Source organism: Hydra vulgaris, chromosome 02 (assembly GCF_038396675.1).
Source record: "Hydra vulgaris chromosome 02, alternate assembly HydraT2T_AEP".
In the NCBI taxonomy this organism is placed as follows: domain Eukaryota; kingdom Metazoa; phylum Cnidaria; class Hydrozoa; order Anthoathecata; family Hydridae; genus Hydra; species Hydra vulgaris.
Genome location: NC_088921.1, coordinates 49,998,201 through 50,017,563, shown reverse-complemented (window position 1 = coordinate 50,017,563; position 19,363 = coordinate 49,998,201). Strand labels below are relative to the sequence as shown.

Genomic DNA, 19,363 nt, shown 5'->3' with positions numbered 1-19,363 from the left:
TAATATTACAATATTTGTTTGTTCTGTCTGACTGGGGATTTGATTGACACCATGGATCTACGTATGAAAGTCAAGCGATACCTGAACCAATAGGGGAGTAATGAATCAAAGTTTAAAAATTATTTACTTAGCGAGAATTGGGTTCTTTGCTTCATGCGACACCACAAAAATTCTATAAAAAACAGACCACGCCAGAACATTTGCAAGAAGATAGCTAATATAAGTGAAGTCACTATTAAACAACATTTTAAACATTTGCAAGCAAGCATTTTTAATGTACCACCTAACAGTATCATCAAATATGATGAGACTAATTTAACTGATGACCATGGTAGGAAGAAAAAGATATTCAAGCGCATAAGATACCCTGAAAGAATTTTAAACTCAACCCTAAGCATTATGGTGGCAGGAACTGCTTCTTGGAAACTACTTCCTCTATACATTGTATATAAAGCAGAACATATGTGGACAACATGGACAGAGGGAGGTCCCAAAAAAGCAAGATATAATAGCTCCAAAGCAGGCTGGTTTGATAATTTCTGCTTCAAGAACTGGCTTGAAACCATATCACTACCATATCGTAAATCTTTGCCAGATAATGAAAATGATGTTCTCATAGGGGACAACTTGTCCTTAAAATTTAGTGAAGTTGTCCTGCAGGGCAATGCAGAGCAGCAGAACAAGATCCACAATATACAATTTATTTGTCTACCATATAGCTTGACACATTTGTGTCGACCGTTAGATGTATTTTATTTTGGGCCAACGAAAGCTAAATCCTAATCTAAAAGCGGCCAAAACGTTCCAACGGAAAAATTTTCAAAACTTCTACGACAACTGTTGGATACAACAAATGAAAAACTCAAATCAGTGTTCCGGAAATGCGGAATATCTCCTTTGATCCTTCTCTAGTGCTGCCACGTTTGCCTGATAAGAGGGCACATAATGACATCAATACCTCAGTAAGTGAAGTAAATGATGCTTTTCAAAATGAACTTAAAAGACTCAAACCTGGAAATGAAAGAAATGATCCATTGAAAAAGCAGAAAAGAACAAGTTTAAATGTTGTGCCAGGAAAGAGTGAGACTAGTCAAGTTAGTAATGATGAAAATTGACCAGGTCCATCCACAGCTCAAAATACCGTTTCTGAAGATGAGCTACTTAATGCAAATGAAGATGAAAGCCTTGAATTAAATTAGCGTTTTAGTCTCCTTTGCTTCTTTATATGGTACTTTAATTGAAGTTTTCAATTAAAGTTTGTATTATTTATCATCCTTACATGAATGTTTTTTTGGCTATTGAAAATTTTATCTAATAACTTTTAATATCTCCTGTTTCATGTATTTTACTGTTAATTTAAAAGGTTTCCTTTAAGTTCTACATATGTGCAATGACACAAATGATTTTTAATCCTGCACCAAACAATACTTATTACTTAGGTATAAATAGTTACAATACTTTGATTTGATAGCTAAAATCAACCCTGTGAGGGACAGTAATTGGTTAAAATAGTGAAAATTAAAAGTGGCCATAGTCACCCCAAGCCTGGATGACTCTGACTTCCCAATAAATATCTTTATAGCAAAATAAATACTTTAAGTATGAAAAATATTCATGTTTGTATCTTGAGGCCTGGCTGGTCCTCGTGATTTACAACTAATTTTAGCTTTGTAAAGTAATATTTATATAAATTATATAGAGAAAAACTTTGACGAGCGGACAAAATCCCATATTATGGTAATAAAAAATTAATATAAACTAAATACATTGATAAGTAAAAGTGTAATGATAAATAACATAAAATAAACAAAATATAAAACAGTGAGATACATTACATATTAAAGAAAGATACTATATATATTTACTATAACTTAATACATAACTATGGAAGTTCATTCGTAATAGAAAACTCTATAAACAAGAAATTCCAGAATCTAGTTCTTCAAGAGAATCTTCTAAATCGCTACAGCAACATAAATCGTTTGCTGTCATGTGAGTCAACTGCTCATATTCCGATATAATATCGTTTATATTAGATTCTGCCTGTAAATAGAAAACAATTATTTAGAGTTTTCACACAGTATCTGCAAGAAATCAAAAAAGCTATTTATAAAAAAATAATAATAATGTATGTAAACAATGTGACTGTTACTTCTGTAAACTGCATTTCTTCTATTCCTTCAGTTGTGTACCAGTGTAAAAATGCTTTTCGTTTGAACATTTTTAAATACTGATCTCGAATCCTCCGCATTACATCTTGAAGAGATGTATTGTTAGCTAAAAACGTTGCCGTTAACTTATGTCCTTTTGGAGCAACATTGCAAGATGATACCTTAGCATTGTTGGGTATCCACTCAACAAAATACGCACTATTTTTGTTTTGAATTAACCTTAATTGCTCGTCAATATCTCTCATTGAAACTGTACCCCGGTACATTGCTGCAAATGTCAGATATCGCCCAGCTCGCGGGTTGCAGTCTACCATCATATTAGAAGGTTCAAATAAATCGCGGGTTAGTTCGGCAACGCCTTGCTTGCAATATCCAAATTCATCTGGATTTGATAAAGGTGATAGCCCTGTCATATAAAAATGCAATCTCGGAAAAGGTATCATATTTACCGACAGTTTCCGTATGTCTGCATTTAACTAAAGAAAAGTAGTTTTTTTTTAATTATGTTTTTCTCGTAGTAATAGAAAAAAACTATAAAAACGAAAAGTTTAACAAAACCTGGCCTGGAAATCTTAGACTTGTAGTGACTCCACTCATTGCAGCAGCCACTAGTTGATTAAGTTTGTCGTAAGTAACTCGTTTTTGTTTAAGTTTATTTAGGCATATTTTAGAGAGGGCTTCGTTATCCATGCAGAAGACACCATCCGATTGTTCTAACAAAAGATCTAACGAAAGAACAGTGTTATAAGGTTCTACAATTACCTCAGATACCAACGCGGAAGGAAATATGCTAGTGTTAATGAACAGTATATCGGGATATTCTTCACGGAGTCTGTTCAATGTGAGGCTACCAAACCCCGAGCCGGTTCCACCTCCTAATGAATGCATCATATGAAAAGCTTGTATACAATTGCAAGCTTCAACTTCTTTTCTAATTATATCTAATACTCGTTCAATATATTCATTTCCACAAACCAAGTACCCTTTTGCCCAATTATTTCCCGCACCACCGTTACCTTGAAAAAAAATGCAATTTTAATAAAAAAAATAATAATTTTAATAGTTTATAATAAATTATCAAAGAACAACAGAGAAAACTTAGGGTTACTAAAGGTAAAAAAGAATAACTAAGATTAGTTGGGTTTACCAAATTGCAAGTGTTACTAAATGGCCACCAGCTATGAACCGTTAAAGTATAAACTATATTTTGATAAAATATAAGTTCGTCTCAAATAGATTTTTTTAAACACATTTCGATTTATTAATTGGCCGTACTTAGACCCACAAAGTTATTGATGTTTTTTTAGAAATACAGAGTTCTCTCTGTATTTCTAAAAAAACGAAAAGAAAAAGAAAGAAAAGAAAGAGGGTCAAGTTTGTATTGTTTAATTTATCACCGTTTTCTGATGGACATTGGTAAAAAAATTTATTTGCATCATATTTGTAAACAAATATTTTATGTAAAAATATAAAAAAATTTATTTTATAGAAGCCTAAGCCGTTTTACTAGTGTTGTTACGACTATTAAATAACTCGACTGTCGACTAAACCGACAAATATATTTTCTAAAGCCGACTAAAATTGAATTATACATTTTAAAAATCGATTAAGTTGACTAAAAGTCAATTTAGTCAAAGTATGGAAATAATTTATTTTTTTGAAATAAATAGTAATAAAAGTGAATAAGTTAATACTTGCTTTCTATTTTTAAACATAATATCATTTAAATAATAATGGAGCAAAACAATATGATAGAAGGGCTGCTCCTACAACAGGAAAATTTATTTCCAGACCCCAATGATTTAGACCTTTTATATATCAAAAAGTCATTAAAATCATATAGCAATTGCATAGATAGCATTTAGATTTTAAGCATCATTATTTAGATTTTCTCCAGAGCTCCAAGCCAGCTTGGAGCGGCCCTGTATGAAAGTATTTATGAAAATCATAAGCATCGAGTAAACAAAATAAAAATAATATTAATGAAATACATAATCGAAAGTGTAATAAAGTATAAATAATGCTAACATGCTTTGAATTAGATAAAACTTAAAGAGAGTAAACAAAAAACTAGGTAGTAGTTATAATAGTACATACTATTGTTATCAGATGAACAAACAAAAACTAAATATTGAAAAATTAAATTTAATGGAAAGATATAAGATTTTGAAGATTTTTACTCAACTAAATCGACTTTTAGTCAATTAGTAGGAAATCCAATTGTAGATTAAATTGACTATTTGATTTTTCAAAGTCGAATAAACTCGACTTTCGACTAGTTGACTTTTAGTCGATTTAGTCGAAGTCGATAACAACAATACATTTTACGGTTATTTATTTGATTCACAGTTAAATATAAACTCATTTAATAAAAAACGGTTAAGTTAAATGAAACTAAAGAAATAAAGTATTGTTGACAAGATTTTTGACAAGAGCTTCATATTCTTCAGTATTAATCCTAAAAAACGTTATAAAATATATATTATCAATTTATTTAAGCTAAAAATATATATTTTTAATAAAATAAAATCGTAAACAACTTTTTTTTAAAAAAGCAAAAATATTTTATTTATTATGTTTATGATTGTTATTATTCATTTTAATTCACAGGAGAAGCAGAGAAAATGTCGTTTTTGCTGAAACATTAATTTTTTATCCGGACATTTTAAGAGCATTTAACTAGGAAGTTCACGCCTCCTTCTTTATCCATTTTGTTTATTGGGCTAGGGCAGGCGTTGAAACTCTAACCTTTTGGTTCAAGGCCAGACCTCTAACCACTGTGCCAAGGATGTATTTTTATCGATGTTATATATAAAATATATATAACATTAATACTTTTTTGTTAATACTCAATTTCATATTTTCTAGATGCTTATAACAAGAAAATATGAAATTAAGCATTAGCAAAAAACTATCGAATAATTAGATAATTTCTTTTTTGTATATTGATAGGTATTTAGGAAAAACGATATTAGTGAAAAAAAAGAAACATTACAATTCTCTATTTGTTAATATATAATTTGTGTAATATGTAATAATTTGTTTGTAATTAGGATCTTTTCAATTTCCTAAGAATCCAGGAGCCACATCATTAAATGTACACTAATCGTTGCTTTTTTTAACTTTTGTCTAAAGTTGCTTTTTTGGGTTTTTGTGATTTTAATATTATTTGCATTTGGGGTCAAACGAATATACCACCTTTATTCTTTGCCTCAGATAGCTTGGGAAACTAGAGACGAATGTTGTGTTTTTTATTCTTGTCTTGTGTTTCCAAAGTTATCTGAGGCAAAAATTGGATTAACCTATAAGCAAAATAAGCACAAACTTAGGACACCAAACCAATAGGGCAGCATATAATTGAGATTTTTTGTCACTGTTTTTTTTAAGTCAAAATTCTACATCATACTATATGAAATATTAAATGCTGCTCTAAACCTTACTATTCAATCCAGGGTATAATGTAAATTATGTAAGGTCTCATTTGCATCACACTTATTACCGACCTTAAAAGAACCGCTGTCAGAAAAAAATATGAACTCTTGAATGTATATCTATTGCTAATATTGATCTTGACCACCAAATTTTTAATGCAATTATTGTCCGGAATTGAAATTCAATTAGATGTGGAAAAACAAATGAAGCGCAGTCAACCAGGTAAATCAGATAATACACAATAATGTTTGTTATAACAATAAACTACAGTTAATGTTTTAACAAAGCAGCAGCAGCAAGGATGTGCAATAAATCAAAATCAACATTCATCAGTGACGTCAACATTAAGAGTAGAAAATAAATAAAAAACACCCGAATCAAAGTTACCATATTTAGAAACGTTTTTTTCAGTAATGATGCGATGAAAAATGGTATATAAAATATAGATTATTAAATCAACGAAAGTAACCCTACCATCAATGTGAATACAGCCAACCGAGAAAATGATCCTGGTCTATGGGATGAGTTATCTGTGGAGGATAAAGCCTTCTGGGTTGCTGCTGGATTAAACAATTGCCAGCATTATAAATTTCTTTTTGATAAATGATGTCATGTTTTAAAGGATGGAAAACAGAAAAGATTTTGCTCATCAAAAGTTTTTGTTGAAAGAAAAACTAATTGCGAGGAATATTGATGGGAATGAATTTTATATTTTAGTTGTATAGGGACTCCACATTGTTTTGCTTGTAAACTTTTTGTTCCTTAAAATAACTTCCTCTCAGTGTGATGAGGGTGGATTCAGTGACTGGCGAAACATTTTCAGCATTGACAATCACAAAAAAAGTCAGCTTCACCAAGACTGCCTGCTAACATACCTCGCCACTAGACAAGATCAAGGAATTTAACACATTTGATAGATAAGGGAGAAGTTTGAGTATTAGAAACATATGTCACTGCTGTCATCTGTACACAAGAAAATCCTTCTTATCTTTTAAATACAATTTGCAAGGAACTAACAGAGCTAATAACTGACAAAATTGTTTAGTTAAGCATCGTCAACGAAGTCAATTCCTCTGGTTACTTCAGTCTTTCTATTGATTCAACAACATATCTGTTATATGGGAATGAGGCTGAAGCATTTTAAATGTCCCAACCGAGCTTGAGGGATCAACCTGATACATTTGAAAAGCCCCAACCGAGCTTCAAAGGGTTCAAAAGAGGCTTGATTCTCTAGTTCTTTTAAGCATAGAATCAGGTATTATGAGATATACTCAATTTAAAGATATATTTAAGGACTTTGCATTGAAAAAGGCCAGAAGAAAGCTACAATTAATTATTAATTTCAAGTTTTTTATGTAATGACTTCCGTCAGAGTTATGCTGTCAATTTATAACAATGATTTAGGACACCAGTACTGACAAATGCAGCTTTTTTAGACTCTGGTTGTAAGCAGAGACAAAATGAGTTTTTTTAAAACGCATTTGGTCTCTGCTTACAACCAGAGGGGGGGGGGGGAGGGGGGGCGTTAAGCAATGTGTTACGCATTGCTGAAAGCTCCCCCCTCTCAACATTATTCCATTAACCTATATACTTAGGGCAGCACAGTACCTTAATCCAAGAAGGCAAAGATACAGGACTAAGATAATACAAGGATAAGGTATTAAGAAGCGAAAATATGGGGTTTAATATATATATAAAAAAGATAGCTTTGGAAAAAGCTTCTTCCCTAAAGTTTAAGGCTTTTACAAACTGTTTTAACATTCCTAATTTGATATAAAGTGTGGGTCATAAAACTTTGAAGGTTAAAAATTTGTAACTATTGTCTTGGCAACTGGTGTATATAATGCACTGGCTAATTTTATGTGGCTTCATTGGTAATCTGGAAGCTGCGCAAGTTAATAGATCTACCCCGATAAGAAAATTTGATCTGAGCCACATGTATTATTAAATGATAGCAAACTCAATTTATGTGGTGGTGTAAATGTGGGCCATATATTACTATGGTGTTTATACACTTTAGGTGAAAGCCACATATAGCCCACATGTGGCTATAATACTTATGAAAATTATGTGTTATAAATACCTTTATGGCGCACACTCTATATAACGTATTTCCAATCACATCTTTAATTTGCCATTTAAGTCTACTCCCTGTATGATGATATTGACATTAAGTTAATCGAAGATGATCAAGACCCCGTCGCCAAAATCCAATCATCTATTAACGATACGGACAAAAATAAACACTTGTACTTACCTACTTAAAAGAACGCCATTTACAAGGAGACATAACCAGCAATTCAAGATACTCAACAAAATTAACAAAGTAAATATTTTGGTCCCCCAGCATCAAATGATTGGGTACGGCGTATACAATTTGTGCGGTTACGACAAGCAGCTCGAACATCAGAGCTGTATGTCGTGTCAAGATCTGACTATTATACAGAGTCGCAGTGCAGTGGATGTTCCAACACAGAACATCGCATTTAAAGATCGGATTTTGAGGCATCGAACCTTGGATCTCTAGAATCTGAAGAAAGTCTTTTTAAAAATAGTAATAGCTGTTTAAAGTTTTTTCTCTGAGAGCTAAAAGGGCTCATTAAAAAATGATTTAAAACTTCAGATAACTTATAAACAACAATAAAATTTTTGATCAAATTTAAAAAACGCACAAGAATTTTATTCTTCTGATTTTTTTAAAAAAATTTTTTTTGGAAAAAGCTTCTTCCCTAAAGTTTAAGGCTTTTACAAACTGTTTTAACATTCCTAATTTGATATAAAGTGTGGGTCATAAAACTTTGAAGGTTAAAAATTTGTAACTATTGTCTTGGCAACTGGTGTATATAATGCACTGGCTAATTTTATGTGGCTTCATTGGTAATCTGGAAGCTGCGCAAGTTAATAGATCTACCCCGATAAGAAAATTTGATCTGAGCCACATGTATTATTAAATGATAGCAAACTCAATTTATGTGGTGGTGTAAATGTGGGCCATATATTACTATGGTGTTTATACACTTTAGGTGAAAGCCACATATAGCCCACATGTGGCTATAATACTTATGAAAATTATGTGTTATAAATACCTTTATGGCGCACACTCTATATAACGTATTTCCAATCACATCTTTAATTTGCCATTTAAGTCTACTCCCTGTATGATGATATTGACATTAAGTTAATCGAAGATGATCAAGACCCCGTCGCCAAAATCCAATCATCTATTAACGATACGGACAAAAATAAACACTTGTACTTACCTACTTAAAAGAACGCCATTTACAAGGAGACATAACCAGCAATTCAAGATACTCAACAAAATTAACAAAGTAAATATTTTGGTCCCCCAGCATCAAATGATTGGGTACGGCGTATACAATTTGTGCGGTTACGACAAGCAGCTCGAACATCAGAGCTGTATGTCGTGTCAAGATCTGACTATTATACAGAGTCGCAGTGCAGTGGATGTTCCAACACAGAACATCGCATTTAAAGATCGGATTTTGAGGTAGAATTTTTTAAATCAGCGTAGAGACTCCTGGAAAAGTCTCTTCATCAAATTAATAAATCAACATGAATATATTAAACTCAAACTCAAATCAAGTTCAGAAAAAGTTTTTAATTAATCTGAAATTATTTTTAAAATCTGACCCTCCCCCCTCCCCATACTCAGTAATGTCATAATTAAAATAATTTCTTATTAAGAATTAACTAAACATAGTACGTTTTGTGCGAATTAAATTTTAATTTAAAATTATACAATAATAATCTTTTATAAACCTGTAGTTTCTATCTCATTCAAAACAATAAACTTACCTGCAACAAAGTTGTCAGGTCTGTATAATCCTTTAGAAATTCCACTTTTAACCGCGTCAATAACTCCTGGTTCTAAGTCTACTAGAACTGTTCTTGGAACATACTTTTTTTTAATGCCGTTGTTATTTTCATGAAAACATACTCCAATTTTTCCGTTATCTCCATTATTTAAATCATCAAGCAAACCATCTTTATTTATATTGTGTTCTTCGCATATTGTTTCCCAAAACTATTAAAAACTTCAATGTTTAATTTTGAAAAGAAAAAAAATTAGTGAAATAATAATCTTAAGAATAAGTCTGTATTGTGAGTTCTATTTGGTTCCGTGTGGCATGCATGGATTATTAAAATGTTTTCAAATAATTGAAAGGCAGTATGGAAAAATGGCCAGAGTCCATTTTTTTCCAGAAACGCATATAATGGTTCCATGACATAATTAATACAATTATGTAATTATTCCCGCAGATTTTGCATGTGAAAATTGCCTTAATCCTATGTTATTTTGCTCTAAAGTTCTAAAGACTTTCAAGTTTTCTTAGTTCTCTTAGACTTGCAAAGTTATTTGAATAACAAAAAAAATAAAGACTTTGTTATTTAGGTCGTTTTTCCAAACTGTCTTTCATAGTAAGAAACAACAAAATAATTCAACAATACAGAGTAAAACTGACGCAAACAGTTCACATGAATTTTTTGTCAATGGTTATAATATGTCAAATAAAAATTTTTAGTAACTTTATTTCAAAAAAGTATAATGAAAAAAAAAAATGTTTCTGAATGAATGAGACTCGAATTGCAATGAGTTGTTGATCTTTCTCACACTTTTGGTACATTAGCAAGCCAAACAAGAAATTTCGGCACATTACTTGCTTTGTTTTAATTATTAACATCATTAGGTGTCCCAGTCCCATCATTTAAATTATAGGAGTCATAACCAATTAGGAGCAAATTACTTAAAACAAAGTAGTTCTTCAACCTTTTTGTTCGCTTATAACATAAAATACCCAGTGGGCACTAAAAAGACTACTTTTAAACGTCTTTTGAACGTCTCTTGAACATTTTGGACGTTCAAAAGACGTCTTTTTTAGGTACCGTGCCCACTGGGTAGATATTTTCATATAACCCTCAATATTACCTAAATAGTTTCGTTAGTACAAATGAAGTTTTTTCACGGCTTTTCTTAGAGAATTCATCATGAATTCAAGATATGTTTATAAGAAATATTTGACCGCTTCTTTTTGTAGTTGTTTTTTTCTGATACTAATTTCTGATCTGAAGTAACCTTATTACCAGATATATTGGCTTTTAATAGACTATCTGCCAACAGTTTTACTTTTTTGGGGTATGTGAGGGATGGGGAAGGGTAGGGGGTTAAAGGATGTATATTTTCAAATGAATTTTTTTTTCTAAATATTAGTTTAAAAATAAACTTATACTTTGTATAAAAAAAAATTAAAAAAATTTAATTTAAAATAAACGTTTTTTGTTGTTAAAGAGATCAGTTTGTGCCAAATTTTAGTCTTCTTTTAATTTATTATCCATAAGTATATATAATTTTTTGTTAATAAATTTTTTTTAGTCACGTTCTTAAACATAAGTTAACACGTTACAAGTCAGAAAAACAACTTATTCATGTCAAAAAATAATGTATGACTATTTAGAAAAAATGAGTTTGACTTTGAAAAACTTTACCCAGAAAATGTTACAAGAAAAAACAGAGAATATAAAGAAAGATAGATAAACGGAGAGAAGAATAACAGGGCTAACGTTAGAGTTATTTATATTTTATCAATTTTTAAAATTGAACTTCCAACTTAAAAAGATATCTACTTGAACAAACGCTTTACAATATAAAGAAAATACTAAAAACGCTGCCAATAAAGCCATTCTGGCTAAAGTAGCATTTTAATATAAAAATTACAGACAATATATTAAATAGTAAAATCAAAAAGTCTTGAATAGTAAATATAATTTGAAAAATAAAACTAGTCCGAGTTCCTGTTATTGATTGTAGTACTAGGCAAACTCAGTATGGTGTTTTATCTCAATTACTGGAGGAATTTGAAATATGCGATGATGTAAGAGGTTTGTGTTTTAGAACAACTGGTACTAATATAGAAAGTGGTGTTATTGCAAGGTTTAGTCAAAAGCAAAAATTCATCAGAAAACTTTTGTGAAAAAACTAAATCCATAGAAAACATTTTCTTAGAAATCTAGTTTCTATAGAAACTGTAGTTTATACAATATGACTCATGACCTAAACATTTTTGCAAAAGATCGCTAAGAAATATTAAAACTGTTTTTTGAACTCAAGCTCCAGGAATTCAACTATATCGAGTTGCAGAATGTAAGTCAATTTATTGTTCTGTCTAGTTTTTAAAACATCTACCTTGAACTTTGTCATTCCAAGATTTAAAATTCTTTTGGCAAATAATTAAAAACAGCAAATACTTAAAAAATATTTTCTGTGTTCAGAACTATAATTTCCAATTTTAATTAACAGTGATGTCATGCTGGTTTTAATGGAATTGAAACGCATAGAACCTGGAAAAGACGATGTTTCTACAAGCTTTTTTTGACCAAGATCTTTCTGTTACAGAGGGAGAAAATGTTGGTATTAGCTTTTTTTAAAAATGACGAACTTATTCAAACATTCAGAAAAGCCTCATTAATTAAAAGATCTTCAATCAAAAAAAACCACTAAGTCTTAAAAAATTAGTAGAAAAAACTCGTGGTTTATATTTAGTTTTTTAAATCTCACCGAAATGATAATTTTTGGTTAAACAGTCTTGCATTACTATAGAAGCAGAGACGACGACACCGGAGGAAGGGGAGGGGACAGGGGACATTGCCCCTTTTCTGTTTAAAGAAGACTTTTTTTAGAAATTGCCGATTGTGCTCCTTCATTTTAAAACCCGTGTCGTCGGCCCTGGGAAGTAGGTTAGCAGGTTTAAAATTTCCCCCAGTTTTTTTTCGGCAATCTTGCAATGGTTAACAGCATTTCTAATCAACTTGTGAAAAATAAAAATAATTGTCAGAAACTACTATTTTCTATTCAGCAAAGGAGAGAAAACCTTGTGGAAAATATACGATATCTAAATGAACTAATAACAAAGTAACAAGTATAGTATATAAATGATATTGTTTCTCTGCCTGATGGTAAAATATTGAATTATAAGTCTGATACTTTATAATTAAATAGACAATGCTACTAAAATATTTGAAACATTTTATTTTTTTGACTTAGCAATTTTATTTATTCATTTTTTTTGTAGCTTTTAGAATGCTTTAAGAAGTTCTAACCGTCTTATCACAAAGCACCGCACAAAAGCTTTAAACTAGTAAGTTCACACCTTATTCCGTACCAATATCACATATATGGGTATAGCTGGCATCGAACCTTGGATCTCTAGAATCTGAAGAAAGTCTTTTTAAAAATAGTAATAGCTGTTTAAAGTTTTTTCTCTGAGAGCTAAAAGGGCTCATTAAAAAATGATTTAAAACTTCAGATAACTTATAAACAACAATAAAATTTTTGATCAAATTTAAAAAACGCACAAGAATTTTATTCTTCTGATTTTTTTAAAAAAATTTTCATTGCAACAGAGTTTTTTAATAATAGTTAGGTTTTTGGGGTAACTTTTGGGGCAGATTAACTTCAAGAACCAAATAACTTTTTTCAAGACCTAATTTGACACTTTTTAAAAGAATTGCAGGTTTTAGTTTGTTCATATAAGAAATATATAAGAAAATTCAAAAAATGTTTTAAAGAATTTTATAGCTTTTAGTGAGAAATAAGCTTAATTTTCACGAATTTATTTCTTAACTTTAAGAAAACTTAAAATTTACAGAATAGGTTTGAGTGCCCATGCCAAGAGTTTGAAACACCCTATATTTTTTGACCCAAAATTCTGGGAAATCTGGAATTGCCAAAAAGAATGTTTTTATGGCTAAAACTTATTTTAACATAAATAGTTATTTTTAATAAAGGTGGAAGTTTAATTTCAAAGATTTATTTAATGATTTACCCTATTAATTAGAAAACATCTAGAAATAGGCTCATAGGAATAATTTGCTTTGCTATGATGTATTTTTTATATTTCTATTATCTTGTTTTAATATAGGATTTATAAATTTTAATTTCAAATAAAAATGTAAACAACCTATTAAACAAAAAATTGGTTTCTAAGTATTTTTTTTATTACTTTTTTTTATATATACGATTATTATTTTATTGATAATTGACTAACGATCCTATTGTTTTTATCGATTCCAATGTTAAAATTAAATTCGTCTAATTCTTTTTAAATGAAATGCGATTAAAATTATACCTTGGTTCCAATTTGATTACCACATTGTCCAAATTGTAGCGACACAATCTCTTGCATTACAAAAAGATAATATTCATCGCCTTAAAGTTTTAACCTCGATTGCCTCCACTAAGCATTTTTTTTTTGCAGTTGCAAATTGTATTTGAAAAGTAATTAAAACTTGAGTTTTTTAATTATTCTTTAAAAATCTCTTAAAATGCTTAAGGTGAGTTGATCGAAACCGGGCGATCGTAAAATCACGGTTCAAAAACTTTTGTGCTAAGTTATTATTTGTTTAAAAGCCGCAAAAGTTATTTGGAGATTTTTCTTTAAAACTTTATAAATCCATGCTAAGAAACAAAAATTTTCAGAAATGGGTGAATATATTTTAAAAAGTAAAATAGAAATACGGGAAAAAGAAACAATTTTACTATACTCCACTAACTGCTTGGAGTGAAAAAAATTATGGAAATTTTGTTGCTGGAGTATTTCTAAAACTTTAATGTAGTTTTAAAGCAGTTTTCTTCTTTAAAGTAGTTTTCTTGATTTATTCGATTGGTTAGATTATTTGCTGGGATAATGGTTTAAAAAATTATTTTGGTCAGATTTAACATAAAAAAGACTTAAAAAAGACTTAAAAAACTCTTACTAAATTGCAAAATATTCTTAAAAACGTACATTCATTTTAAAGACGTCTATAAAACGTATATAAGAGAGCTTAGGTTAGAATAAAAACAAAGCATTTTAAGAAACGTTTATTAAACGTCTTAAAGACGTCAATTAAAGACAAGACCATTTAAAGACCTTAAAAGTTCTAAGACTTCTTGTGTTTTCTGGGAAGATTCTTTTTGATTTTGTTCTGACCTTTAAAGTTAACTTTAACACAAAATTCTAGAATTGCTAGAAGTATAGAAATCAAAGCAAAAGCTAAGAATTCTTAGCTTTTGCTTTGATTTCTATACTTCATTTCGAAATGAATCAACCAAAAGTCAGACTTAATTTAATTTAAAATTGATATGAAATGTAGAAAAAAAAAATCTTTATTAATGCAAGGAATGATACGAACTTCCATTTAATACAACATACGACCGAGCCAAGAAAATTAACTGTTCGTTACAGCTTGGTATACCTATGCGCATTAACGAAGCTGCCGAATCGTTGTTAGTTGAAGCAATTAAAACCTTATTGGGCTTCGGCATAAATTATACTCAGCTGCTCTTAATTATTAGATCAAAACAAAACCAAAAAGTTTTGATTGTAAATCAATAAAAAAATACTTTAAACCAAAGTTTTTAAAACACTTTTGCATAAAACTGATCTTGTCCGCACGAATCAAATCTTTTTTCTAAAGAAAACTTACCAAATCTTAACTAGGATTATTGTTATTCTTCATGCACCATCTTTAGAAAATCTCAAACAACGTCTAGCCAACACATTCAGGCAGAGCCATGGCTAGGCTACTCCACTCACCTTCATTAGTAGGGGAACGCAGCGAAATTAGGGGGCCCATTTACAAATTTAGGGGCTCTTTTGCAAAAAAAATTGAAGAGTTTGGGGCCCAAATGACAGGTTTTTTTGGGGAAGGGTCTCGGATCTAGTAGCCTCAGCACTGTGATCGAATATAGTTACTGAAACAAAGAACTATCGACAAGTTTTTTAAAGTGCTCAAGAACGATTATATTGACCACAATATACATTTGAAGTCACATAGCTTATGAAACTTTAACAATACTGGTTTTCAATAGGATCCGGATTTTTGATTCCATTCCGCAAAAATGTGCGGAAATGGAATCGAAAATCCGTTCAACAGCAAGGTTTTTATATTTTTTGTATTAATAATAATTTTTAAACACAATGAAATATGTTTATGAATATTTGAATACATTAAAAGTAGCATTCAATAGCTTAGATACATTTGGTGCCGTCAAAATAGAAAAACGAAACTGGAAGAAACTTGGTTTAATAATAAATCTTGCTACTTGTTGAGTACAAGTATCAGTTGATTGGCAAGCATGTGAATGCTCCATTTTTTTGTTCTGTTTGTTTGTTTAATATTATTTTAATATTTACAATTTAGAAGCATATCAATAAAAACATGATACTTGGGCAAGAATTATTTATTATTTTGCCTTATCACCGAGCCCAATTCATACATATTTACAAAACCTTATTATATAAACTTGAATGTTTTATTAAGTTTTTATTTAAAAATCTAGTTAAACAATAAGTCGTTGTCATATAAAGAAAAATTTAAAAAGTAATATCTAAGTAAAGAAAAAGAAAAAACTAAAACTTTTGATTGAAAATCGAAAAAAAACAAACTAAAAAACTAATATAAAATAGGCAACACCTATAATCTTTAACTGCTATGTTTAATTTTGATTTTGTGACAACTTTTTGCCTCGCTATTTTAATATACAAAACATAAACGAAAAAATGATAAAAAAAAGGCATGTTTCAAAATTGGAGGAAAGCCCAGACACATAGTTTAACCATAATTTTACCTCTTTTTAACCTGTATGACACAAATATAATATATATATATATATATATATATATATATATATATATATATATATATATATATATATATATATATATATATATATATATATATATATATATATATATATATATATATATATATATATATGTATGTATATATATGTATATATATATACATATATATATACATATATATATATATAAATATATATATATATATATATCTATATATATATATATATATATATATATATATATATATATATATAATCTTTGAAAGTCATTTTCTTGTTATACGTTAAAATATGGGTAGAATTCAATAAATACGGCTGCGTATAAACTTTTTTTTTTTTTTTTTACCCACCCAGGGCGCTGGTAGTGCCGGATTTAGCAATACCAGCGCCCTGGGCGAGATTTCTACGGCGCCCCTAGCTCAATTTAACCCCATTCAAAAAAAAAGGCAAAGGGTAAAATAAACAATTAGTTTCGCCCCTTTATATTCGGCGCCCTGGGCCATTCGGCCCAACCAGGCCCTACCCTAACGCCGCCACTGTATATATATACATATATATATACATATATATATATATATATATATATATATATATATATATATATATATATATATATATATATATATATATATATATATATACATATATGTTAAATATGAAGACTAGTCAGATCACACTAATTTCACTTTGCAGGCTTTCTTCTTTGCGAAACTTAAGATGACATTTTCGTACGATAAAGTCTTGGCAAGGTCGTTTTCAATTGAAATCACCATAAGGTTCAAGTAAGGCGTTCTAATATTGACTGATAAACTTTCTGGTAGATTCCGTTGAGCAACTTGATAAAAGAAAGAGATTCTATTTGTCCAAAAGTATTTGATCGCTTTAGAACATCTAGATGACGGATTTCTTTAATTAACTCCTCTTCTTTAACATCATTTACGTAGAGATTTGCCAAGAGTCTTTTGAGCTGTATCCATTATGTATCTTATCTGCTGGAGCAGCGTGTCAAGAGCAACATTGCTCTTGACACGCTAATAACGTTCTGCTCTTTAAATCAATTCAGCTTTGATCCAAAACGCCTTTAATCTGAAATTGCTTCACAATGTCAGAAACCTTTTATTTCTCCAGATTTTCTACCTTCAGAAATCGGTATTTTACTATCCATTTAGCTTCATCGGTTGTCAGATCCTAGACGGACAAATCGAAGAACGAATTTAATTTGTTCCGTATGAGACACATCCGGAGTTTCATCAACAATAATGGAAAAATGGACCTCTTTGATAATAGCAACGAAAACAGTTTCACCACATGCCATAATAAACTCATCTTGAGTTCCCCAGCTCAAATAGTGCGCTTGCATTCTTGTTCCTTGTTTTTAGTTTCGAGATAATTCTTCTAGATGGAACTGAAGTGTCTTATTGCGTTTCCCCAAAGCTCAAGGTTGGCTAAAAAATTATCATTTCCCCAACAGCTCAAGGTTGACTAAAAAATTACTATTATCATACTCGCTCAGCATGTTTGATCAACCAACACAAATGAGAACATAATATTGAAATAAAGATTACATCTAGAATAATATTTCAAGCAACATTATAGTTATTTTATGAACATAAACTGCTAACACACCTTGAAAACTTAGAGTTCTCGAAGCTAAATTGAAGTGACGTCCAGGACGCAGCGTAAAAATTTGTACCACTTAGATGCCTCATTTCTTATTGACTTTTAAAGTTCTGAATCAATCCCGGTCTGATTTTTAAAGGCTTCAAAGGCTGATTTCCAGACGACGTCGTGATTTCTGTGTTGAATATTACATTGGTGGCTTTTAATCTTTTCTCCTAGCTTTCGCCAATTATCTTTTATTCCGCCATTCCACATCAAGAAGAAAGACTGAAATCCAGGGCCAAATTTATGCTTTTTTCCAAAAATTGAGCAGAAAAAACAAAAGAAAGCCTTTTTAGTTCCCCTACAGATAAGCCAGTCTCTGTTAATCTTCTCTCCGTTGAGAGAAGTTTCGTAAAAATGTAGACAGGAACTTTTTTGTTTGTTGAATCTCTAGGACAATGTGCCGGATTTTGAGGTGGTCCATTTAGTATGACTAGATCGCGTTCGACTAAGAATAAAACCCTCTTCCACAAAGCGCAGTCGTTTCTAATTGCTTGATAACCCAGTTGAATTGCTTCTTGATCCTAAATTAATAAAAGCATTTGAGAATTGTGGTATGTTTTTAATATCTGCAGATATTAAATGATACGTTTTTAGAATCTTCAGATATTAGATGACATGTTTTTAATATCTGTAGGTTTTTCATAAAATAAGAATGCGTCCCAAACTCACCTGATTATCATCTTCTTCTTCAGAGCCCGTTGAAAATTTGAAATGGAAGATGGCTTTTTTGGATTCAAGGGTTCATCAACGCTGTTTGTAGCATGGTACGTCTAAAAAAGAATTGTTTTTTTCAGTTTTGGAATGAAATTATAAATACAAGATTGTTAATAAAAAAAATAAACCTGTTAACCTATACCTACGTTTGTTCTTGTATTCTTTTACAACTTTTTGTAATCTTTTTTTCTGCCTTGGGACCCCGGATCATACTTTCGAAAACTGGACATGACGTTTTTACTCTATGATATGTGTTACTTACTTTTAAATAAAATAAACAAGTTTTTCATTTGTTTCGAAATCAAAATGAATTTTTCATATAGAATTTAATTCTCAGAGGAATTAAAGAGAAAAATAATTAAATGTAACTTCACAATATCAAATTAATTGGAATGAATGTATTGAGAAAGAATGTTTGAAAAGTGTCGGAATGAGAGTAGCTTAACTGATTTATGCAACATAACTTTGATAATGTTTTAAAACAAGCTTTTTGTTCGGATAAATGTTATGTAATTCGAATTTTAACTACATTTAAATTGGAGCCGTTGGAATTAGTCCTTCCACGCAAAAAATAAAAAATAAATAATAGAAATTTGAAACTTCCATTTAACTTAACCTAAATTTCAATTTTATTTCATGATATAAAATTCTAAAAATCGTACAAAATAACTTACAGAAAAAAAAAAAAAATTCTTACATTTTATTATAAATTGTTTGCTTAAAACTATGCAAATAATCT

General features: G+C 30.1%; 1 protein-coding gene across 1 annotated transcript; it reads right to left on the bottom strand.

Moving 5' to 3' along the window:
- Nucleotides 1-1,714: 1,714 nt before the first annotated feature.
- On the bottom strand, nucleotides 1,715-13,987 carry LOC100214212 (tubulin beta chain). The gene is made up of 5 exons (XM_065791249.1): nucleotides 13,748-13,987; nucleotides 9,420-9,648; nucleotides 2,730-3,187; nucleotides 2,153-2,647; nucleotides 1,715-2,043 (listed from the first exon to the last, which is right to left on the bottom strand). The coding sequence occupies exons 1-5, from the start codon at nucleotides 13,802-13,804 to the stop codon at nucleotides 1,912-1,914; spliced, it is 1,371 nt and encodes a 456-aa protein (XP_065647321.1). The 5' UTR covers nucleotides 13,805-13,987; the 3' UTR covers nucleotides 1,715-1,911.
- Between the last annotated feature and the right edge of the window lie 5,376 nt (nucleotides 13,988-19,363).